Source organism: Trichosurus vulpecula, chromosome 1 (genome assembly GCF_011100635.1).
Source record: "Trichosurus vulpecula isolate mTriVul1 chromosome 1, mTriVul1.pri, whole genome shotgun sequence".
Lineage (NCBI taxonomy): Eukaryota > Metazoa > Chordata > Mammalia > Diprotodontia > Phalangeridae > Trichosurus > Trichosurus vulpecula.
The window spans coordinates 511,076,844-511,103,263 of record NC_050573.1 but is presented as its reverse complement, the minus strand read 5'-3'; the positions used below and the strand labels follow the sequence as shown (position 1 = coordinate 511,103,263).

The 26,420-nt window shown below is 38.6% G+C and overlaps 1 protein-coding gene and 1 pseudogene across 1 annotated transcript; both read left to right on the top strand.

The window, feature by feature from the left end:
* Nucleotides 1-1,324: 1,324 nt before the first annotated feature.
* Nucleotides 1,325-24,555, top strand: PPIC (peptidylprolyl isomerase C). Its single transcript, XM_036749726.1, has 5 exons — nt 1,325-1,492; nt 15,192-15,305; nt 15,911-16,004; nt 22,830-23,014; nt 23,882-24,555. The coding sequence occupies exons 1-5, from the start codon at nt 1,376-1,378 to the stop codon at nt 24,008-24,010; spliced, it is 639 nt and encodes a 212-aa protein (XP_036605621.1). The 5' UTR covers nt 1,325-1,375; the 3' UTR covers nt 24,011-24,555.
* On the top strand, nt 20,756-21,530 carry LOC118858342 (annotated as a pseudogene).
* Nucleotides 24,556-26,420: the final 1,865 nt, after the last annotated feature.

The window sequence follows — 26,420 nt, the reverse complement described above, 5'->3', positions numbered from 1 at the left end:
CCTCCCACCAGGTAGTCTTGGGGCTGGAAGCAACTGCAGCTGTAGTTCTGTAGCTAAACCACCCCTGCTGTACCCGAGGGTGTCCAAACCTCAAACTCCTTCCACTCTGTCCCCAGCTTTTCCCACTAACCTTCTCTGTTGTCTTTGCTGTTTGTGGGTTGAGAAGTCTGGTAACTGCCACAGCTCACTGATTCAGGGGGCTAGGGCCTGTTTTGCCTGGCTCCCGGTCTGGTTGGTTCTGGTGCAGCCCAAGCTGGGCTCTGCTCTGCTCCACTCCCAGCTCCAGGGGATAGACCCTTCCCAGGACCATCCAGGCTTTCCTGGGCTGGAGCCCTGCTTCCCTCTGTTATTTAGTGGGTTCTGCAGTTCTCAAATTTGTTCAGAGACATTTTTATAGGTTTTTGGAGGGACCTGGGAGGGAGCTCATGCAAGTCCCTGATTTCTAGCTGCCATCTTATTGGGTCTCTATTCTTAATATGGTGAGTTTTAGTCATTGTTTTCTTAATGCTGATCCACTTTGCAACTATGATATAAATTCAGTTTGGTCACAGTGGAAAATTTGGGAACCTATTTTTAGTTTTTAAATTTTTTGCATCAATATTCATTGGCAGTATTGGTCTACTGTTTCCTCTTTCGGCTTTATCCCTCCTAGTTTGCATATTAAAACCATATTTGTATCATTAAAAGATTTTGGAAAAGTGCTTTGCTTCTCAATTACTGAAAATTATTTAAGTAGCATAGGTGTTAATTGCCCTTTAAATGTTTGGTAGAATATACTTCAAAATCTTTTTGGAGCAATGTTTTGTTTGTTTTCTTTTTTAGTTAACTGTAAGGTATGTCCAATTCCACTTTCTGGGATTAGTTAGTTTTTGGTCTCCTACCTGGTTTTGTTCATTTTAATTTTGGGTAAGTAGTCTTTCATTTCCTTTAAATTCTCAGTTTTACTACAGTATAACTGTGTATAACAGAAGCTGACAGACAGCAAACCTCACAGCTGCCTCCATCATTTCTTTTGTATTCCGCCCTGGTACAGAGTTCTGTATCCAGCCGGCTGTAAATAAATGCTTTTTCAGAGTATAAGCTCAGCAACAAAGGTATCTGACTACTTTGCCAACCAGGACTTCAAAGCACAGCCGCTGGAAAAGTGAGCAATCCTCCCTCGAGTCAAAAGCCATCCTTCCAGCGCAGGCCAGAACTTGAGAACAGAATCTGACTGAGTCTTCCCGCGTGTCCACCCACCCCCCGCCCCTGGCGCCCCCCAAGTTTGGGTACTGCCAGCTCAGAATGGGGCTTGCCTAATGCGCAGGCGCAAATTCTTATTCCGCCAAGCTCCATTTGTTGCTTACAGCTGCTCCTCTCAGCTTCCTCTTGCAAAATGCGCTCTCCCCGCACGCTGCTGTTGCTCCTCGCCCTGGGTCTGGGGCTCTGTGCCCTCGTGCATTCTTCAAGGACTGGGGGCGTCAGGAAAAGAGGACCGTCCGTGACCGCCAAGGTGACTGAGCAGTAAGAGCAGCAGATCCCCGCGCCCGTAGTTGAGAGAAAGTGCTTGCCCACCTCCTCCTCCCTTCTCCACTTTACTCCGATCCCTTGCTCCCCTCTCCCCGAAACTGCACCGCTTTACAGCTGCTAGACCTGGAACCCCCCGACCCGACCCTTTTTCTCCTTGGGCAAAGGAGCTGTCTCTCTCTTCTCTCCTTTTTGCAGCCCAGTGCAGAAAGGGAATATCATGGGGCTGTCCTGTCCCGAGAAAGAGGCGCTGCCAGCTGCAACAGGCCGGGCCCTGCCCTGGTCAGCTAAGTCTGGACGGGCGGGGTGAGCACAGCTGCATGAGCGTAGATCCCGCGGCTGATGTTGGTGCACCTACGCGAGAAGGTCAGGAGCTGCAGCATCCCGCAGCTTTGAGGCGAGGTCCCTTAGAGGTGGCTGTGGGTGACGAGTGGAGTTCTAGAAAGTGGAACGGGCAAAGCTAAGAGGTTGAAGGAAGGGGGGAGGTAGGTTTTGGAGTATGTGGGTTTTGGGAGGAAAAAATATGTGTGTGCACACAAGCACACACACACACACACACACACATTCATACATGCATATATGATTTGTATTTAGTTTGTGTGGCCTCCATCCTGTTAAACAAAAACCTATATTCACTAAAGCTACAATGCATACGTTGACACCGATATACTCCTCCTACTCCCCCGCCCCATGACTTTTTATGGGGAGCGGATTCCAAATCAGCTCAGCCTTTTCCACAGGAAGAACTCATTGCTAGTACTTCCTACAGCATTTCTGGGACCCAGGAACAAGAAAGGAAAAATAAGAACGAAGGCTAAAACTAACCTCACATAACTGGGAGGGTGCATATTACAGCAAAAATATTTGGTTCCAGGTCTTAACATGTCAGAGATCAGTTATGTCTCTTGTAATGTTTAGCTAAAGTGTAGCTCTTCATGGCTTGAGGCTATGGTTTGATTTTTCAGGCCACTTTTGCACAAAGGAATAAAATATGTCCCCATCTTACACTGTAGTCAATCAATTAGGAGGTATTTCTTAAGCTCTTACTCTGTGCTAGGTACTGTGCTCGGTTCTGGAGATACAAGTACAAAGAATGAAAGTCTTTTTGGTCTGGCATTTTCTTACAAATATTTGTCTGGTCATAACATAAGGTATGTGGGAAAGTGGTGATGGTGACAGTAGGAATAATATGGAATAATAATAAATAATAATAATTTGGAACAAGCCATGATCACTACTACAAATCTCAACAGAACCAAGAGTGTGATACAATCACAAAATTTTGGAGCTTGAAGGAAACTTACAGTGATCTAGTTCAACCCCTTTGCTTTACACGTAAGAAAGTTGAAGCTTAGAGAGGTGGTACCTGTGGTCATAACTAGAAAATAAGTCTTTTGTCTCTGCCTAGTGCTTTTTGCAAAGAATCAGAAAGGACCTCAAATGGGTATTCTAGTCCAATGTAACCCTTCAGGACAATTCCTTTTACTGTATCACCAATGGGGTTATTCAGCCTCTGCGAGAAGATCTATAGGGAGTAGCAGACACTCCTGACAGAGCCCATGCCACTTTCTGACGGTTCTAATTATTGTGAAGATTTCCCTTATATCAATTCAATTCGATAGTCATTAAGCCCCTACTAACTTAATCACTTACATATATGTAATAAATAATATTTGTATTGATATGTAATCACCTATCGATCACCTGTGTAAGGAACTGCAGGAAGTGGTGTACGTGCAAAAAATAGCTCCCTCAATGATCATACATTCTTTTTTTTTTTTTTGAGGTTATTGAGGTTAAGTGACTTGTACCACACAGCTAATATTCAAACTCAGGTTCTCCTGACTCCAGGGTCTATGCTCTGTCCACTTTGCTACATAGCTGCCCTCATCATCCATTCTCTCTCTCTCTCTCTCTCTCTCTCTCCTCTCTCTCTCTCTCTCTCTCTCTCTCTCTCTCTGCTTTTTTTAGAGGCGGGAAGGAGGGGCAATTGGGGTTAAGTGACTTGCTCGAGGTCACACAGCTAGTTAGTATGTCAAGTGTCCGAGTCTGGATTTGAACTCAGGTCCTCCTGACTCCAGGGCCAGTGCTCTACTCACTGCACCACCTAGCTGCCCCATGTATCATCCATTCTTAATGGAAGATGCAGCATGCACAAAAACTAAGCAAATATAAATGAAGACACAAAAGTACCACAATTCAGTACCAATGGAATCTGGAAAGGCTTGAGTTAATCCTCCAAGGAAGTTAAAGATTCTGAGGAATCTGTGAGGAGGGAACACATTTGTTTAGTCATTTCCCATACATTGCAGATTTGGAGGATAGCCTTTGCAAAGGGATAGACAAGAGGATGAAATGAGTTCAGGAAACAGCAAATAGGTCATTTGGACTGGAACAATATGAAGTAAATTTGGAAAGGTAAGTTGGAAGAAGACTGAAGGATTTTAAATGACCAGCTGAGGAATCTATGTTTTATCCTAGAGATAAGGAGCTACTGTAGCTTGATCCAGAGATGGACATGGTGGGGAGGTGGCATATCTGTACTTTAGGAATATTATTTTGGCATCTTTATGGCTGTGGAGTAGAGAAGGAAGAGATTAGGAGTAGTCCTGCTGTTTAAAAACACAGTCAAGCTATTGTAGTAATCCATCTCAGAGGTGATAAGGTCCTGAATTACAGCATTGTTCTTGTGAGTGTAGAAATGGAAGTGTATCCCAAAGATGTTGTGGATGGAAAACCAGTAAGACTTAATAACAGCTTGAAAGGGGGTGGGGAGAGTGTTAGAGTTGGGAGGAGAGGCTCAGGGTTTGAGAAGATTAAAGAGTAGAAGATGACTCTAAGAACCTGGTTGAGTAGGTGAATAGTGGTGCCTTTAACAGAAATATAAACTCTAATTGTCTACATCTTCCACCAGTTGCTTGTAATTCTGCCCTCTTACACGTGTCTTACACATGGCAGTCTTTTAGACACTTGAAGACAGTTATTATATACTGCTAAGCCTTCTCTTCCCCATGCCCTAAATGGCATGAATTCCTATCCCTTTAGCATCCTGTTTCTCCATCTTCAGTTGTACTGCTGTTTATTGTCTTTACTAAAATGTGGTGCCCAGAATGTAAAGCAGTTCTGTAGATGTGCTTTGACTGGCCAAGGTATTGCCTCTCAATATTGACTTTATGTAGATTGTTTTTGTCATTGGGTATAATGTTTTCCTTGCCCTGTACCACTTCATACAAGTCTTCCCAAGTTTCTCTGAATTATTTGTTGTTGTTCAATCCTCACAACACAATAATATCCCATTGTATTGCTTCACTACAGTTTTTTTGGTCATTCCAGTACTCAGGGCATATATTTTATTTCCAGCTTTTTATTATCACAAATAATGCTGCTATAAATATTTTTGAACATATGAATCTTTTGTTTGTATTAATATCCTCCCTGGAGTATAATCCTTATATTGGAATCTCTGGGTCAAAAACATGAATAGTTTAGTGAATTTGAAAATATAATTTCACATAGTTTTCACTAGCTATAAAAATATATAGGTTTTTGCTTCAGTGAGATGCTTAGTGTTTTTAGCACTGCAGTTTCCCAAAGGCAATGTAATCCATTATCTTCTTCCTGTTCAATTCTGTGGTATTTATGCCAACGAACCATTTTCATGAATTGTTAATCCAATTGCCAGTCATAATTTGAACAACAGGCTTTCTTTATCCACTTGGTGTTTCCTGTTTGGATTGTTAATATTAATTCTCTTGAGCCACTGTGAATCTCACTTAGGAAGTTCCTAGGCTTGATACAATCAGTACAGTATTATCTATAAATAGCACCTGGAAGGCCCTTCTATCTCAATGGAATTCTTCTATGTGGACTCTGTACCAGATATCTATCATAATAATGAAAATCATCTTTGGTGACAATGTCTTTTTATTTTCTACCTTTTTTGGTGTTAGTAATGAGAGGGTCATAAGACAGCTTTCTCTATTGTTGCATCTATCAAGGAAGCTTTTATGCTATTAAAATATGAATAGGAGACACCTTGTTGAAGAAGAGCCCTTAGGTCTGCTTTTGCTTTGCCATCTCGAATACTTAATCAACAAATAAGAAGCACATTTATACTATTTGCATTTTTTCAATCAGTTATGTCACTGTAGAGATGGAGTCTTCTGTAAACTATCATTTGTAAAAGCCTGCGCATTCCCTTCTCATAGTCATTGAGAATGCCCTTAATGTATTTCTAGAAAAATTCTAATAAACATTTTGTAGACTTAGGAAGTAGATATGTAAGTCCTCTTGGTAACCTTTTATATTTTTAATACTATTTTATTTTTCCCAATTGCATATACAAACAATTTTAACATTCTTTTTTTAAATTTTGAGTTTCAAATTCTTTCTTTCCCTTCCTCTCCTCCCCCCTCATTGACAAGACAAGCAATTTGATAGAGGTTATACATATGCAGTCATGCAAAACATATTTCCATATTACTCATGTTGTGAGAAAAAGCACAGACAAAATAAAAGCATGAAAAATAAAGGAAGTGAAAAATATTACGTTTTGATCTACATTCAGACTCCACCAGTTCTTTTTCTGGGGGCAGATAGCATTTTTCATCATGAGTCCTTTGGAATTGTCTTGGATCATCGTATTGCTGAGAATAGCTGAGTCATTAACAGTTAATCATCATACAATATTGCTATTACTGTGTATAATGTTCTTCTGGTTCTGTTCACTTCACTTTGCATTAGTTCATATAAGTCTTTCCAGGCTTTTCTAAGATCATCCTGCTCAATATTTCTTATAGCACAATCACATATCACAGTTTGTCAGCCATTCCCCAGCTGATGGGCATCCCCTCAATTTCCAAATTTTAGCTACCACAAAAAGAACTTCTGTAAATATCTTTGTACAAATAGGTCCTCCCCCCCCACCCCACCCCCGCCCCATACCACCTTTTAAAAAATCTCTTTGGAATACAGACCTAGTAGTGGTATTGCTGGATCAAAGGGTATGCACAGTTTTGTAGCTCTTTGGGCATAGTTCCAAATTGTTCTCCAGAATGGTTGGATCAGTTCACAACTCTACAAACATTAGTGTCCCAATTTTCCCATACACCTTCCAACAATTATCATTTTCTTTTTCTCTTATAGTCAATCTGGTAGGTATGAGGTAGTACCTCAGAGCTGTTTTAATTTTAATTTTTCTAATCAATAGTAATATAGAGTATTTTTTCATATGGTTATGGATAGCTTTGATTTCTTCATCTGAAAGCTGCCTGTTCATATCCTTTGACCATTTATTAACTGGGGAATGACTTGTATTCTTACACTGACTCACTTCTTTGTATATTTGAAAAATGAGGCCTTTACCAGAGATCCTTACTGTAAAGATTGTTTCCCAGATTTCTGCTTTCCTTACAATCTTGGTTGCATTGGTTTTGTTTGTACAAAATCTTTTAAATTTAATATAATCAGAATTATTCATTTTGTATCTCCTACTGCTCTCTATCTCTGTTTGATCATAAATTCTTTCTTTCTTCATAGATCTGACAGGTAAACTATTCCTTGCTCTCCTAATTTGGTTATAGTACCACCCTTTATGTCTAAATCATGTACCCATTTTGACTTTATCTTGTTATCTTGTGTAAGATGTTCATCTATACCTACTTTCTGCCATACTGTTTTCCTGGTGATTTTTTAAAAAGAAGTAATATCTACTATTTTCTTCAAAGCCCTCAAAATTACAGTCTAATAGGGGAGACAACATGCAAATGATGTAAGTTATATAGAGGACAAATAGAAAATAATTAAAGAGGGAAGATCCTGAAATTAAGAGGGGTTGAGGACAGCTTCCTGTAGAAAATGGGATTTTAGCTGAATTTTAAAGGAAATCAGGGAGGTCAGTAGGCGGAGTTGAAGAGGGAGAGCCTTCCAGACATGGGGGACAACCAAAGAAAATGCTTAGTCAAGAGATGCAGTGTCACTGGATCAAAGAGTATGGGTCAGGGAGTAAGGTGTAGGAAGAATGGAAAGGTAGGAGGGGGCTATGTTATGAAGGGCTTTGAATGCCAAACCTAACATTTTGTATTTAATACAGCCACTGGAATTTATTGAGTAGAGGGGTTGACGCTATCAACAAGAATGGAAACTGATTGGATGTGGAAGTATAGGGACGTTCAAGGATGATTCAAAAAGATAAACCTGATTGCCTAGAACATAGTAGGCACTTAATAAATGGTTATTAATTAATTAAGAATGGTGGTATGTGCTCAACTGAAATGAGGAAGTTTAGAGGGGAATGAGATGAGATAATTTTCTTTTTTGGACTTGTTGAATTTAGAATGTTGACATCCAGGCGGGGATTTCTGATTGGTGATATTAGGACTAGAATTCACTATCACATCCTAGTGTTTGAAGGGAATTTAGAGGCAATATAATCCAACCCTTTCATTTTATGGTGATGTATGAAGAGTCTGGGAGACATGATTTCTGGGAAATTAATCATTTTATTAATTATGGCTAGTGAAAAATTAATGAAAGGATGGTCATTTGGCTTTCTCTCATAAGCCAAAAGACCCCTCATGGAGCCCTCTTGACATGGACTGTTGGAAGAGTGGGTATTTCTGACAGGCAGAAATCAACTCTGATTAGTTAACAATTAATGAGAAAATGAATATTATAATGAAAGGTGGACCTATTCTAATGAAGGGCTGGAGGATATGACTTTGATTATGTGACTCTTACTCCTTTCTATCCAGACCACCCCCATCCTTGGACAATCTAGACAAAGGGATCTACCTCCACTCTAGCTTGCCTGAATAGAACACAAAGGGCTGGAATTTACCTAGATTAGATTATTTTTACTCTTTAATCAGAACTAAGCTTCCCCCGTTGGGTAGGGTCTCAACTAGATTGAGGAGAGTGTCAATCCAATCTCATTATCAGCCTTGTTATTCAGAGGATAATTTGACTTAGTAGAGAATAATGAAATGGGAAGGGAGAAAAATCTGGACCCCCCATTAATTGGTTATTAATATGAGAGAAATAATCATTTCTCTCATAGATTAGGAAATAAAATATGATGTATGACTTGTCCAACATAATGTATCTGTCTTTCCTTCCTTTCTAGTCACACCAGTTTAGGCCCTTAATGCTTCTTACCTCAACTGTTGAAGTAACAAAACCTGTGATGGGATTCAAATGAATTAACAACCGGTTCTCCATGGAACCCCAGCTGAGGCACCACCCCTGCCGCTAACAGCCGGTTTGTAGAACTTAACCTAAAAATTAGGTCCCTGTTCCACCTAACTTGTACAAACCAACTGAATCCCACCACTGAACAAAACTGGCCTTCCTGCCCTTAGTCCCATCCATTTTCTAATCTATCCTGCAAAACAGATGAATCTTTCTAAAACAGTGATAATTCATACCCTACCATAAGTACACGAATTCCTTCCCCACCATTCCAGGCCCTCAGTTATTTGGTTTCAGTCTGTCTAGTCTTAACTACTCTTTTACATATGCATTATGCTGTAATCCTTGAGCTCCAAATAGATAATAGTTTCCCAGCTTTGTGTTTTTGTTCCTACTACCTATAATATCTTTACATCTTCATTGTTGCAGATCTTATCCTTTTTCTCAAGGTCTAACCCAAATGTTACATCATCAATGATACTTCACTTACCTATCCAGACTGTAAAGGGTCTCTTCTTCCTCTGTATTCCTATATCATAGCAGCATGCAAATTAGTTGGGACAAAGTAAAAAATTATTGATATACTACACTATAAACTAGTGGTGTCATATTAAAAGAGAAACTGATTTTTAGAAAACCACAAATTAACATCATCTATGCTAATATAGAATTAACATTGTTCATGTTAATATCTGAGTTGTATTGAATTTTTACTTATTTTGTTCAACATTTCCTAATTATAATTTTGTCTGTTTGGGGGCACTTTTCAGGATTATTTGTTGTTTAGCACCTGTTTTTTTAACAGCTACAAATCTTACAATTTTTACATCTTTTAAAAACTTTTAATGTGCAATATATCCTTCTTTTGCTGCAATCACTTATATGATTTGGCATTGACTTTCCAAGATATTTGCAATATTCTTTAATTCTCCCTTGTAAAACCCCATTTTTATCACATTGGATATTATGTATATCTTTAACAAACAGTCCCTTTTTCTAATCCTTTCCTTGACTCTAGTCTATAGATTTTCAGTAGAGTTTAAATCAGGTGAGTTCCAGGCCACTGAAGCATGTTATCTCCATCTCTTGGATAAAGTCCTTAACTTTTTGTGACATGTGAGATGGTGCAAGGTTGGATTGCCATTTTCTAGCTCCCCTAGGGAATTTCTGTAATTTTAGAACAATTCTACTTTTTGTTATATCTATATTTTATCAGGGTTCATCATTTCCTCAATGGGGACAAAATTTGCAGGCCCATTGGAAGTAAAAAATCCCAACATTTTTAAAGTATATGTTTTACAGTCAAATTAAGATGCTCAGATCTGTCAGGCTCACCTGGACTTCTAACAATGGTTTGATATAGACTTGAATGAAAAATTGATTTTCTTCTGTAAAAATTACTTTTCCCCAAAGGTACTCAAGACTTTGTACTGTCTTAACCATAGAAAGTGTTTTCTTGATAACAGTCATTAAAAGCTAGGTTTTTTTTTTTTAAACTGGTCTTCTCCATGTTCTTCCAAATTCAACAAGCTGATACCATGCTATAGAGAAATGAAAACAATCCTCTAGCTGCTAGGTCCTTCTGAAGGTCTTTGTGTATTTGCTGTGGATTAGACAGTTTTGCCACCATAATTTGTCAGTTCTTGGTGTTTTTGGTTTTCTACCTCACCTTTGTGCTTCAGGACAACTGATATGTGTCATTGTGGGTTTAGATGATCCTTGAAATGCCACATCATTTGACATTGAAAAATCTTTAATAGTCATTGAAGTGTGCTCTTTAAGAACTACACCTTAAGCACTTTCCCTTGGTGTACTATCCTTTAAAATTTCCCATTTAAAACTCAACCAAAGGAAAGCTGGCACTCAACTGGGGGAGAACCAAGTAACGGTGGGAAGTCAGATCAATTTGGTACCATGTGGTGAAAGTCAGACATCCTGAATGAGCCTGTTATCAAAAGCACAAATATATGATCATTGCTTTCCTAAAATGAAACCATATTAAAATGACTCATCTCAAATAATTTGTAAATGATTTCAGTCTGTAGCATATATATGGTACTTATTAATATTAGCAGTTTATCTTTCTTTCCAGGTTGGGAACACTTCAACAACAGACACGATGTATTATGTGTCTTTGTAGTCCTACACAGCATCTTGTACACTGTTTCACACATGGTAGTTTTCTACAGGCTAATTTTCTAATCATGAAAAACAGAAAGTTGCTTTCCTACATCTAGTGAAATGGCCCACTGGTGCCTCCTCTTCTGAGACCTACTGTTCTGATAGGAGTTGAATGGGGAAAATGATACATTATTGACTTCTGAATTCCAAATAGATAAAAGGTAAGTAGTTGTCAGTTAAGAATTTCATATTCCTGAGGAGGAAAAGGTGGAGTTGTGGATAGACTGCTGCACTTGGAAGCAGGGGGATCTGGAGTTAAGTTGTGTTTCTGATTTTTCCTCGCTATACATGATCATGGACAAGTCACTTAACCTCTCTGAACCCCCAGGTGACTCTAAGGTATCTACTGCAGATGTTTGCTTCTCTGATTGGAGGAGGGAGTTCCTGACATACAGATGTTTGATGTATCCACACACATATACATATATACACATATGTGTGTATGTACATGTGTGTTTTGTATGTGTATTCCCAAGGATAGCTAAGGAGGTATGCTTAGCCTGTGGTACATACCACCTCTCACCAGAGGGAACTCAAGGTATCTGCAAAATTCTCTGTGAGCAAAATTCTCAGAGCAGTTGATTGTCACCCCTCAGATCTGGCCTTTTATGGCTGGTGGTGTTCTCTTACATCAGTGTAGGGTTTTATCTCAGTCATCCAATCATATCTCATGGCTCATTTTGCCCCTATCCCGCTGGTTTCTCCCATTCATTATATTCTTCAGTATGTTTCTCATTCAAGATCATTTGAAAAGATGTAACTATACAAAGGCTTTAACGAACATGGTGATAATAAATCAAAGCAAGCTGATTTCAGTTCACCCAATTTGCACCTTCATAATCTCAATCTCCAACTCAGTCCTGCTCCCCAAGTAACAAGGAGCAAAAAAATGAATTCATTTGTTTGCTCAGCCCCCAGCCAGTAACTGAGTAAAGGGTTTGTTTTTTGTTTTGTTTGTTTTGTTCTGTTTTGTTTTACTCACAAACTGGCTAATAGTAAGATGTACTCTAATAAATGCAGAAATTTCAGGGCACCTAGTGATTTTTCTGAAGTCCACACACACTGGTTGCATCTTCCTGGGCAAGTGGGACAGAAAGATGCTAGCTTTGGGACTTCAGGCAGAATCTGAGACCTTGCTGGACTTGACAGTGCAAAGGCTATGCTCATATAGTATAACCTGAGAGTAATAAATTTAAAGTCTTCTGTGGCATGGTCTGGAATTCTATTAAGACACATCTCCAACACCGTTACCTTCTAAGCCTCAAACTATCTTCTCCCCCCACTTATCTGAGTTTTCTAGAGATAGCTCTGAGGGATTAGAGGAGTCTTTTCTAGTGTGATATTAATCTAGTTCACAAGCCCCCCAACAGAAGTTTTTGTTTCCCGTAATTATCCAGTGAGAATCAAGTAATTAGCCAGACTTAATTAGCTTTCAGTTAGGGGTATTTACTAAAATGCTATAGTAAGAACAAGCACTTAGGTGGCACAGTACATAGAGTGATGGTTCTGGAGTCAGTAAGACTCATCTTCCTGAGTTCAAATCTGGCCTTAGACACTTACTAGCTGTGTGAACCTGGGCAAGTCACTTAACCCCATTTGCCTCAGTTTTCTCATCCATAAAATGAGCTGGAGAAGGACATGGCAAACTACTTCAGTATCTTTGCCACAAAAACCAATGGGATCATAAAGAGACACAGCTGAAAATGACTGTACAATTCCCCCAAAAGACTGTGTGACACACACCAAAGTCTGTCCTACAAATGTATAGAGAGTCCATGGGAAAGTGGACTCAAACTTAAACACATATAGCAGAGTAGTAGCTCATCACTTCTGACTTCTGGGAGTCCCTCTCTCCCTTTTGTAGGCTACTCACAGTTTCCCCTAAGCATATTGTAGCTTTTATGCTCAGCACTTCATGGAATTCTGAACAGGTGTTTCCTCATTGAGTCCAGTCTTTTCTTGATTTCTCATGCAGATAGTGATTCCAGCCACTGCTGTCCCAGAAATGCTACTAGGATGCCAATAAAAAAAAGTCCAAATTCTTTGGTGCTTCAAAATTTACAGTCTTCTTTTCCCTCCTGACAAGGTAGCAGCAGAAGGGAAAGGCTAAGGCTGAGACTGAGCTGCTCCCCACCCCCCACCCCAAGTAATTTTCTGTAAGGGGCTTAGCTGGAAGATTTCCACCAGAAGCTTCTTGATGCCCAAATCTCTAGTCCCCGAACTGTCTCACTATTTTATAGATGGCCCACAAAGTAAGACTCAGTGTCCTCAATCAACTGGAACAATTGAGATGCGCTCCCCCAGTTAAGATATCAGAGGGAAACCTCACCACTTATTTAAGAAGTTTGGAGCAATTGATCAGCCAACTCAATGACCCCAACTCTTACACCAGCATGCCAGTCCCCCAGCTTTGGTTCTCTTAGCTTCTAAAAATCGAGTCTTCATAATCTCTCTTTTTGCTTTGAATTAAGTTAACTTACCTGGCTTACTCCAAGAATCCTACATTCTGCTCAGTCTCCTCGTCATACTTTAAAAAAAATTCTGTCCCTTCTTAGAAACTGCATCTATTTGTAAAATTGTCTTACACTAACAATATGGTTTTTTCTTAATTGTAGCTGGATTGCTGCTTCTGAAGGGCAGGATCTTCATTTTTCTGAGCTCTATAAAGCTATATATAAATAATAACTTTCCTGCTGCTTTGGCCATGTAAAAATTGTAAAATGCCACATAGAACACTAAATACCACATCATACTGTGACAGACGCACTGATGTATTGGCAGGAGCTCTTGTCTTGTAAGCAAAGCTTGACAGTCTTTACTTAGTGATTTTTCTAAACTGTAAGACATCTTTTTTCTTTGACAACCCTTCTTATATTTTTAAAGCCATCTTTCGAATGCTTTTTTTTTACACATTCACACAGTAAATTGGTTCATATAATCTAAACTCACTAATAGAATGCCCTTTGGCTCCTTGGCCTTTTCAAGCATTCTGTCTCCAAATCATGGTTACACTATGATTACATGAAAGAGTGTGTATTGTTTCATTTCAGATCCAACACTTAAAATGTCCAAAAAATGTATTAAGTCTAAAGAATGTCTTATCTCTAATAAAGCACCTTGTCAACTAATGTGTGTTTGTTTTCTTCTTAAAATGTTTAAAAGTAAGGCTAAATTCCATTTTTGTAAATTTGAAACCACTGAAAGCAAATTAATTGTGTAATTTGGGTAAATGGCTCAGGCTTTTTTTTTTTAAATTCTGAACTTAGGAAGCACCAAATAAAATTGCACTTCCATATACAAAATAGGACAGGAATAGAAGTGTACAAGAAACTTCAAATCTCTTTTACCTATACTTGCTTTTCCCTTTAAGTATATAATAAATTCAACATGAAACTTTTAAAGCTTCCCTGCTTGTCTGTTTCCTTGTTCTTTGCTGTGAGTTTTTTAAAACGTTTTAGTTGCCCTCTTTTTTTCATTTTTGGTAAAAGAAACACTTTTATTAGCTCCCCTCTCCTACCCATTCTCTGTTTCGACATATTCAACAGGTATATGGTTTTATCAACATATATGTGATTCCAAAGAAATGTCAGCTAAACTCTCAACAGTGTAATAGCATATGCTCTAGTATGGGCAAAGGACTGAGGATAAATGATAGCTGTGTTTGTATCAGGGAATGACCATCTAGTTCTGAAGGGTATGTTCTCATGGGCTCTTGTGAACCAAATGTCAGAAAATGCCCATTGAATGCCCATTGGGTTCTTGGCATTATTGGAAGCTACAAAAATAAAGAAATCTGTCCAGATGATAGCTGTGGGTGTTTTGCCTCTTTTTTCCTTCCTCAGCATTTTTCCCCTGCCAGTATTTGGAAATATCACCTTTGAAAACAGAAAATAACATCCAGATCTAAATTTCATTCTTGGAGTTCTGAAAACACAGTTTTAGCAAATACCTGTTTTGGTTCTATATGGCACCTCATACAATGTTCTCTGTGCATAGTAGGCACTTAATAAATGGTGAATTTACGAATAAGCAAATAAAAGAATGAATCAATACTATGACTGTGGTATGGCTGAATCTGAGTATTGAATGAGTCTTCAAGATCATTCATAAAATGAAATAGTCTAAAAAATGCCACGATTTTAAACTGCGTAGATTTTTGTAGATTATCAAAACTATGTATCCTCAAAGGACATTCCCTTTTTATATTATTGCTAAGCAAAATGTCTGTGTGTTTAACGCTGAGGTATAATTTTTATGCATTTTGCTCATGTGGTTCTTCTGTGTTATGTTTTTACTCTGCCTTTTAACATGTACAGGTCTACTTTGACATAAGAATTGGAGACAAAGACATAGGCAGAATTGTGATTGGCTTGTTTGGCAAAGTCGTACCCAAGACTGTGGAGAACTTCATTGCTCTGGCAACTGGAGAAGTACGTCTGGTTTATTTTATTTCAAACTATATACGAGTTGGGATTTTACTTCCACTATCTGAAGTAAAAATACGCCTTTGGGTAAATAGATGTTAACAAAGAAGCAAGTGACTCTGTTATTGGGTAGATCCTCCTTTTTAATTTTCGTGTTTTCCAGGCATTCTGGGTACCTTGGATTCCAGGAGTTAAGGCGATGGGGGGTGGGTGGAGCAAGGGGGAGAGAAAATCAAGGAAAGGAATTTGGAGTTTGAGTCATACTTATATTACTATTGGTCTGGCCTCCATAGCTTAGAATGTCATAAGATTACATACTTAGAGCTAGAAAGGGCCTTAGGAGTTATCTAGTCCAACTCCCTCACTTAACAAATAAGGAAACTGAAACCTGGAGAGAGGAGGAGATATGTCCAAGGTCACACAACTATCAAATAGCTGGGCTAGCTAGGGTCAGTTATTGGTTTTCTTTTCTTGATATATCATCGCAAGAATCTAGTTAGCTCATCTAGGTCTAGAGCCATTTTTTATTTCAGATATAACTCTGAATGCTAGGGTTTATCTATTCAGTAGTTTAAAACTATTGTATATGCAGTTGAAATTTTTCTCTTTAGAAAGGATATGGATACAAAGGAAGCAAATTTCATCGTGTGATCAAAGATTTCATGATTCAAGGAGGAGACTTTACTGCTGGAGATGGCACTGGAGGTAATTTTATCTTTTAAGCCTTTCCTACTCACCATAATATAAAAAAATTAGTTTTGCCTAAACCTGAATTCACAAACTTGCAATTGCCAATAACAATTGTTGTTCAAGCCAACATTCACACTAATTTTTCAAAATTAAATTTTATTTTATTTTCAGTAAGTTTTACCTTTTCTCTCCTCCTACTACAAACACACATAGTCAAGCACAACAAATTCCTGCATTGTCCTTGTCTGAAGGGAAAAAAAAAACCTTAATCTGAACTCTGAATCCACCTCTCAGGAGGTGGGAAGCTTGTTTCATCAGGAATCCTGTGAAGTCATAGTTGGTCACTATGTTGCCCAGAGTTCCTAAGTCTTTCAAAATTGTGTTTACAATATTGTTGTTATCGTATAAATTGTTCTCCTGGGTTCTGTTCATTTCATTCTGCATCAGTTTATACAAATCTTCCCAAGTTTCCCTGAAATCATCTATTTCCTCATATCTTATCAATTTTCTCATCATAGTCATATGTGGTAAGTTGTTCATCCATTCCCCAACTAATGGACATATCCTCAGTTTCTACTTCTTTGCCACCACAAAAAGAGCTGCTATAAATATTTTTGCATATATGGGTCTTTTTCTTCTTTCTTTTGAGCTTTTTGAGGTATAGACCTAGTATAGTTGATGGTCAAGATCAGAGACCAAAGTAGAAACTGTAATAGGTCAACAGGAACAGTGAGAATGGGGAATCAGAGCATCTCCATTGGTTCCCATCCAGTGTCCAGCATTACCTATAGAAATAAAGCAACAATGGTACAGACCAGGGTCTAGAGTTCTCCCTCCTACCAGACCATATGCTCCCTCCTAGGTGTAGTCACTTCTTTTCCCACCAGTCTTCATAGGTGGACTGTCTAGTAGACATGATCCACAATGTTCTCCCCAGTCCCATGGCTCCATATCTCAACTGGGAACTATTTATTCTCACCAACTGATTTCTAACAGATTGCTCCCCACTCCCTGCCTCATCTAGGCTCCCCTCTACATCTGTGACCATAGACCCTGATCCCACATAATCCGTTTGTTGATAAATGGTGACTGTAACCCCCTGGGAGATCTTCCCTAAGTGTTCCCTTTCTGTGTGGCAATGGAGTTGGCAAGAAGTGCAACTAGCTCTCACTTCCTTGGCTTCTTCTTGGGTAAAGTAGGGGCCAGTGGGTCTGGACCTGCACAGTGTGTTCATTTCCATGGCCAGTTTGAACATGGATCCATTGTGCTATTGAGGGAATTTGTTGGGTGCAGGCTTGACCAGGGAAGGGTCCCCTTAGGGAGACAGATACACAAGTGACATACAGCCATTGATTTTTAATTTTGGCCACTGTGAGGCTTATAGGGCTGTTTTTTCCCCTCCACTCCCCATCCTGGGTTGGACTTGATATTTCAACTAGTTTGACACTCTTCGGTGGAGGGCTTGCCACTACAACCCATTTGATAGGCCGGAAGGGTCCCAATATAATTGTGGCAGTCACTTGGGCACCACACAAGGTGGGACCTGGGCTTAAGCTTGTCCCTCACATATGGGCATTCTGGTGTTATAGTCACTTGGGCTGCAGAATTTAGGAAACTAATAAAATGTCTAATTCTCTCATCTGGCAATCGGATAGTTATTGGGACATGTGGCCTATGGTACCCTCAGAGGAAGGGCCAGCCTGGAGACTACTCCTCATCCCCACTATTGTTAGCTTGTTTTAAAGCGGGGTGGGGTGAGATCAGGATAGAGGGCAGATATCTGGGGTATATCTTCTTCCCCTACCTCAGAGAGAGGTAGACACAACAGAGTTGGTAGCCAGAGGCTTCAGTCTAACAGAGCTCAAACTTTCTAAAGTAGCTCCTCTTCCTCCAAGGTATTCAGAATCCCACTGCGATCTGTTCTAAAAGTGATTCCTTTCCCCCTTTCTAGATCCTCCTTTTCCCCATATTCATATTGGTTCCATTATTGCTGCCTCATTATTTTTCATGTCTTCTTGTCTCTAGACTGCCACATAAGAGTGAGGGGGTGGGCATGGGGTATCTGCTTCCCACTACCAGATTACCTGCCACCCCCTGCTTCACCTAGGGTCCCCTCTACTGTGGAGACCCCAGGTAAAGCTGGTAGTGACTTATCACTACCAGCTTTAGTTCTTAAAAGATCCTCTGCAACAGGTCCTAGTTTAAAATCAGAAATTGTCTTTATCATGGTCTTTTTACTTACATTTGTCATGAGAATGGCAGTATGAGATGACCAAGTCTAGTAACTCTTTACTTTCTTCTCCAAGGAGAACCCTTGAGTCATCTATTCACTTAAATGCAGCTTCCTCTATTTTCTGGTTTCTTTTATAGTGAGACTCAAAATTCAGACTGTGAGAGTTGGAAGGGACCTCAAAGCTAGTACAGTCTAGTACACACAACAAAAGGGATCCCTGCTATAATGTACCTGATAAGTAGTCATCCAGCTTTGTTTGGAGAGAGCCCAGGAGGTGGAACTTCTTGTGGTAGCCGCCCATTAGGCTTCTGGACAGGTCTAATTGTTGGGGAGTTTTTCTTTCCTGACATCAAGCCACATCGGCCTCTTTGTAACTGCTACTCATTGTTCCTGGCTCTGTATCCTTGGAACAAACAGAACACATCTGATTCCTCTTCCACATGATAGTCCTTCAAATACATGGACACAGCTATCATGTCCCTGCTGAGTATTTTATTCTTCTTAAAAGTTTTATTGATGTGTTTTGTTTTTACATTACAAACTTTTACAGATTACTTTCACTTTTTGAGAAATCTCATATCAAAAAAAGTAAAACAAGTAAGTAAAACTAATAATAGTGACCACATCCAAAAATGCATGCAACATTTCACATCCTCACTGATCTATTAAAAAAAAAAAGAAATCTCTCTCTCTCCCTTCTACCCTACTTCCACCCTACTGGAAAAAAAAAGAAAAGAAAAATGCATAGTCAAGCAAAATAAATTCCCTAAATGGCTATATACCTACCTACCTACATACATACATATATATTCAGTGCACATGTATGTGTGTGATACACGCACTTCATATTTCATTCTGTAATCTAAATCTGTTACTCTTCTGTAATGGATAGCATGTTTCATCATCAGACCTTTGAAGTCAGGAATGATCATTGTATAAACTTATGAAGAATGAAATGAATAGAACCAGGAGACCAATTTATATGATAATGATGTTGTAAAAACACAAGTGGGTGATTTCTTCTGCAGGCCAAGTATTCTAAATTCCTTCAATTAATCCTCCTATAATCTGGACTCAAGCCCATCATCATCCTCCCAGGCTCACAACCTAAGTATCATCCTTAGCTCACTATTGCTTATCCCACATAATCCAATCTGTTGTCAAGTTGTGTTGATTTTTCTTTTGCAGCACATATAACCTTTCCCTATTCTGACATTGTACTGTGCAGATCCTCATCTCCTCACAACTGGACTATTGCAATAGCCTTCTGGTGGGTCTCCCTGCCTCAAGTTTTTCCCCCACCCTAGTACATTCTCCTGTTAAACTGATCTTCCTAAAGTATAGGTCATACCCCCGTTCAATATCTTATCACCTCCAGAATCGAAAATAAAGTCCTCTGTTTGGCTTTTGAAACCCTTCATGACCTGGGCCCTTCCTATCCTTCCAGTCTCTTTATACCTTAGTTCCCTCCATGATTTCTTCAATCCAGTGATACTGGCTTACTACCGTTCTTCATATAAGACACTCCAGCTCCCAACTCTGGGCATTTTCACTGACTGTCCTTCCATATCTAAGATGCCCTCCTTCCTCATCCCTGCCTCCTGGCTTTCCTGGTTTCCTTCAAGGCTCAGCTAAAATCCCACCCTCTACAAGCTTCTTTTCCCAGCCCCTCTTAGTGCCAGTGCCTTCTCTTTGACAGTAGCTTCATTTTACCTTGTTTATGTCTTGGTTGCATGTAGTTTTTACATGTTGTCTCTACAGTTGGAATGTTAGCTCCTTGACGGCAGGGGCTATTTTTGCCTTTTTTTTTTTGTATCAGTGCTTAGCAGTAACCTGGCATATGGCTAGTGCTCAGTAAAGGTTTATAGCTGACTGACCATCCTCACAGCTCTCCTCTGAATGCTCTTTAGCTTATGAAAGTCTTTCTTAAGCTACAGTGCATACAACTGAACAAAACGTTCTAGAGGCAGTTTGACTGGAGCAGAGTGCTGAGGGACCAGCCCCTCCTTAGACATGGGAGTTTAGGCCTCTCAATATAGTCCAAAGTGTCATTTGCTTTCTTGGCTGCCACATTATACAGCTTCACTCACATTTCTGTGATTCTGTTTTTCTAGCAGTGTTGAACAGAAATCTAATATCTAAGTATCTAACAGTTAAATTAAAGCTTATAGATTATGTAAAAATTATGTGCTTCTTAGCATCCTCCCTCTAATTTTCCACTACTCTGCCACTAGAAGGAAGCCTCATTGGCCTAAGGGTAATATTTAATTTTTCTTTGCTTCATAACAGTAGTCAAGTAATTCATCACCTGGTAAGCAATCAACTGGTAATGGGCCTCTCTGCACTTAGCGAGGCTGCTTCTTGGAAAGCAGACACAGTTCATTCCAGGGACCATACTTGAAGCTTTCGCAGAGTACTACAACATAGGTTTCTGTGGCCATTCTGAGAACTTAAGTTCCTTTGTATGATATCTATATAGTGTTTTTTTTTACTTTTGAGAAAATGTGTTAAGTTCCAAACAAGTGACTTAAAAATGAATTTTACAATACAATCTATTGTCCCTTGCCCTCTCCAGTTGTTCGTACTGTCGCCTCCTGGCTTGGCTTCACACAGGGGTAGGTGACAGGTGCAAGGGCTCCTTTTGCTGACTTTCCACTTCTCTTTCCACCTCTCCCTTAGGGACATTTTATGAATCAGAGAGTCTCTCAGACTGAGGATAATTTAACATGAGGAAATCTAATTAAAGTTTTCATGTGCACAGACCTTGAACAGGGGTCAATTTCTTCCCTTGATTTTGAAAGTTCCCAGGCTACAGAATCTGAAAAGAAAATTAATAATCAGTTAAATATAGTATTAAATGCAGAAGGCATCCCGAAGGATTGAGAGTCATACAGAGGGCCTAACTATGAAATACAATACAATACAGCATCTAGCAGATGAGAAGTTGCAAGAGAAGACATGGGACACTGTTATTTAACTAGTATGCAAAGCAAAGAAATTTTGTCAATGTTATTAGATTATAGGCAGCATTGGGAAGTCTTAACAAGCATTCCATACTTAGTGCATCACTTAGAGGGAGAGCAGGCTCATCCTGAACAGTTTGCAAAAAGTTTTCAATTCACACTCTGATTTGATGTCAACTCAAGATGACAAACCATACCACACAGGATGATTTCAGTTACTTCAGAAGAATACCGAGTCATATGAGGATTAATAACATTCTAGCTGAAGGGAAAAATGAATTAAGTAATTATTTGGCAAATTTAATATATATTTTTTGCCCAGAATCCCCAACTTTGAAAATTTAAGTGATACCAAAACAAAATTAGATTAAATAATGAAAATCTATCAGAAGATACAACAGATTATTTAAGAACTATGCTGAAATACAAAACCAGGTTTATAATAAAGTGACAGTATCTTTCTTCTTGAAAGTAATGAGTGTCACCATATTCTATGACCAGATACATCCAGCAGGAGAATTCGCCAAAATTTTACAAAGGGCATACAAAAGCCCGTAAGAACCAGTTTCTTAATAATGTAGAAGATCTTCTAAATACTTTCAGATAAACAACAAAACATTTCGATCTAGACACCACATCCAAGAAAATTAAACAGGTTTATAGGACCATAGATTAGAAAAGGGACCTAGAAATCATCTAGTCCAACCTTTCATTTTACAGATGAAGAAATTAAGGTTCAATAAGATCAAGAGACTTACCCAAGATCACACAGGTAGCAAATGACAGAGATAGAATTTGAACCCAAGTCCTCTGACTCCATGCTGTAATAACAGTAACCTGGAATTAGCATCTTCTGAAGAAAGAATATGGCATTCTATTACTGAGATAGTTTTTCTAGCAAATGCAATTACTATCTGATTCATTCCTGAATTTTTCTTTTTCTTCCTCTTCCCCCTTTCTTAATCATATTCTTGTTCTCTTCTCTGCCAAAATCAATAAAGTTATAAACTGAAGAAACTTCTTCATTTCAACATGATCATTGAAGGCAATTAATTATCCATATCTACATTGAGAAAAATTCTGTGACGTGAACTAAATATTTTTAAACATGGATTTTTGGATAACTAATATTTAATGCTTCCTCTGCTTGGAAAAACTGCCTAGTTCTTCAGCTTAAAAGTCTTCAATGATTTCATTTTCTCTTGCTACTTTTTTTAAAAGTACAACTGAGGCCATAATGTTTAAATTAACTGTGTTGTACAAAATGGAACCCAACACAAAGATTTTTTTTTAATTTAGTAAAAAAAAGGGGGGGTAAAATTTATTTATAGTTTTCTTTGCTTTTTGATTGGGGGGATGTATGTTGTGTGTGTAATTTTTATTAACTAATGTTAAAAATTGATCTACACATAAAGAATTGTATATGCATTTTCATGTCTAAAGCATGGCTATTGATCATAAAATAAGAATCAGGTATCATTTGTTCTGAAACCAAACAAAAAAGAATCCAATAGTTTTATGTTGGTAACTCCCTATAGAGTGTACTTGACTTTCTCTCTAGTACATTCTATCAGAAAAAAAAAAATCCTTCCCTATATCATATATGTAGATATGTTGACCTTTATTTGCTTTTGTCTCTTACAGGTACTAGTATCTATGGAGACAACTTTCCAGATGAGAACTTTAAGCTCAAGCATTATGGCATTGGATGGGTCAGCATGGCAAATTCTGGACCAGATACCAATGGTTCTCAGTTCTTCATTACTGTGACCAAGCCTAGCTGGTTGGATGGAAAACATGTAGTATTTGGGAAAGTCATTGATGGAATGGTAATTGGAGAGTTTTTAAGCATTAAATTAATGAGTCATGTTAAATAATTTAATTTTAAATATGCTTTAACAGTAAATTTATCTACCTTGTTTGACTTTTTCTTGAAAAACTGATTAAATTGCAGATAATACTTTAATTGTGGAAAGTGATGGAGAAGTTGTAGTAGTTGAAGCTAAGGACAGTTGAGCACTTTGTGAGAAATAAAGAAATGAAAGGAAGAATGGAAGATGCATTGTAATGAAAGAATCTGCATTTTCATTTCAAAGACATGTTAGTAGCCTTGGCATCAAGTGTATAGACTAGTTTTTAAAAGTTATCTATTTAAAAAGTGAACATGAATGTGTTCAGCTGATTCAGATTCTTGGGAGTAGCTCACATTAAGGATGATTAATCTATTCATTTTATAACTCTTTATTTAGCACAGATTTATTCTAGCTGTAGTTGATGTTATTTACAGTGTACAGATCCAGTTCTAAGTGGGCAGATGAATTTTTTCAAATTACTTTCAGACATCCCATTGGTATCTCTTAGGAAATGCAATTATTTTGATGATTTTGCTTTGAAATTTGTTCCCTGTCCCATTACTTTATGTTTGCACTTAACTTGTAGTGTGCTTATTAAGCTACCATCCTGAGTTGAAGCCTCCTGTTAAGTCTCACATTGTGTTATGGCATGCAAGTAGAATTCACTCTGATGCAACCAAGTGTTTTTTTAATTGGAAAGCAAAAGGCAAATTTTTGTCAAGTGGGGGAATACCTGCCTATTTGCATTTGTGCTCTCTGAATTGAGGTGATGGCTTTGGTGATTTTTTTTTCCAAACTTTGGTTTGAATTAAATCAACCTTTCTCTCTACCCCTTTTTTCTAGGCTGTGGTGCACTCCATAGAACTCCAACAAACAGATGAGCATGACCGCCCACTTACAGACTGTGTGATTACAAATAGTGGCAAGATAAATGTAAAAGACCCTTTTGTGGTTGAAGTTAATGACTGGTAACAACTTGAAGAAGAGAACAAAACTGATGTTAACTCCCAGGGGAGACTTTGGGGTATTTAGAGTGACTTTTTTTTTTGTTCTTTATTTTTTCACAAAAATGCATAGCAAATTTGTTCAAGAACCAGGAAGCAGGAGCACAGATCAGGCAGAAAGAACTTTTAAAAAATTGTTCATTTCAGCAACTTGGCACTTAGAAGAGTGCCAAGAAAGAATAATAGAAATGTGGGCTTATCGCTAGTGCTACTTACTATGAAATTTTTGGTATAGAGACCTTTGTATGACACTAGAGTGTGGGGAAAGCCTATTAGAATGTTATGGGTTTTTTTTTAAGTCTATGTACAGATAAGCCAAAAAGATAACAACTACCATGCTGGCCTGGAGTGTTGTGTGCAAAAGTTATCAATGTGATATTTTAAAGCCCCATTGTTGGGTTTATATATAAGTACAAGTTCTTTCAGCTGAAGAATAAAATCAATGTATGTTACAGGGATTTTTTATAGGAATAAAAAGTTTGACAATTTGTACATTAAAAGTGTTATTAAACAGCTATTTTTGCTTTTCAAATTAGAAAATATTTAAGTGCCTCAAAATAATACAAAGAACACTCATTATTATTTATCTTCTAAAAAAGTGAGCCATTTTGCTTATACTGTATGCCAAAAATACTGGCACAACAGAATAACTTGAAGGAAACATGCTGACTGTTTCTACTAGTCTTGATCTACCCATTACAGATTTAGATAGTTTGTTAACGGAAAGGGCAAAAACAAAGGTAGCCGTGGGAGAAACACTGAAAAAACTAGCTCTACAGAGAAAAGACACTCAGAAAAAGTGTTTGATCTGAGTTGTTTTCTAGCATCAAAACTGCATGAGGGATTGGAAGTTAAAAGCTGAGAAACCCTGGTCCCTGGGACAAATATATATCGGCTAGCTATGGTTTGGTAGAAATGCAGATTTTGTTTTATCATTATGAGATAGATGTGAATTATCTCACTGAAGAGACCCTCTTTTGCACCAAAAGTCTAGCTAAAATTAAAATGGCTCACAGGATGGCACAGCAAAGTCCATAAGAGAGCTGAGCTCAGAGAAGAGCTGATATCTGGACAGATATCCGGTAAGATCTGAGAGGAGACCTCAGAGCTTGCACTTCCTGCTCCTCCCCACCTTTTCTCTTAAGTTTCCTCTGGTTTGACTAGCTCACCTGACCTGCACTCACACTGTCATGTCAGTGAAAGAATCAGAGGGGGTGGCAACTACCCAGAATATGCTGGTAAATATTTAACAACTGGCTGTCTGGGAAAAAAATATACTCACGACATATTTTTAAGTTTAAATTATTAACTTTTTCTCCATCACTTTCTCAGGCCTAGAGTCAGGGATGGGGAACCTGCGGCCTCAATGCCACATGTGGCCTTCTAGGTCCTTGGGTGTGGCTTTTTAACTGAGCTGGAGTTTTACACAACAAATCCTTTTATTAAGGGGATTTGTTCTGTGAAGTTTGGATTCAGTCAAAGGGCCACACTTGAGGGCCTAGAGGACCACGTATGGCCTTGAGGCTGCAAGTTCCCACCCCTGGTAGACAATTAACAGAACAATAAATCAAGCCTTAAATTGCAGTGTTTGCTGTTTTCTAAGTTATAAATGCTCGCAATGAAAATTGAATAATTGGCTCTGCTGATCTAGTTCAAATTGGTCTCAGTACACTCCTGCTACTGTCACAACTCACCCTTCCTGCCACAACTCCCTTGAACTTAGAGGATTCAAGAGTTAACTTTGGTGGAAGGAATACACTCCTACTATTGTATTCTGTATCTCCTGAGCCCCATCCAGTGTGCTTCAACTAATTTAACAAATAAAGCCAAGATGAATTCCAGTAATTCTTAATCAGAAACATTTGCTAAGCAGAAGGTAATTACTACTATCATTACTAAAAATGATAGAAATAACATTCCTGTTAGCCTGTAAACCAAGGACACACTATCCCATTGATACATACTGGACCAAACTTACTGTGGAGGGAACATGTGCTTGGGGCAGCTTACATAACTGGATTACTGGCCTTGATTTCTTTTTTTTTTTTTTTCATCAAGAAGAGACTGTACAATAGGTCACTGATGGGTAAGGCTACTTCTCTTCTATTTTCTGTTCTGGTCAGAGGTGCCTCTTTGCTGGCTTCTTCCTTTGTGCCATCTTCTATGGTGTGGAATTAGTGTTTTCCTTTTTTAGCAAAAGTAGAAACCCTAAGCCAAGGATCTACAGAGCTTTGCTAGGTCTGCCCCCATGATTAAGTTCTGAGGGATCTCCAGCTGTCATGCAATAGGTTGAAGTGCAAGTAAAACCTTTCCTCTTTCAGTCAGATCTTCTAAGTTCAGCTTTGTTCTTAGACCCATTCTAGTGAGTTCTTCTGAGC

Bases quoted from the DNA above. Each gene is read 5' to 3' on its own strand.
- PPIC (XM_036749726.1), top strand. From the start codon at position 1,376: ATGCGCTCTCCCCGCACGCTGCTGTTGCTCCTCGCCCTGGGTCTGGGG. The intron at 15,306-15,910 runs GTACGTCTGGTT...TTTTCTCTTTAG, and splicing joins TTGCTCTGGCAACTGGAGAA to AAAGGATATGGATACAAAGG. The intron at 16,005-22,829 runs GTAATTTTATCT...TGTCTCTTACAG, and splicing joins TGCTGGAGATGGCACTGGAG to GTACTAGTATCTATGGAGAC.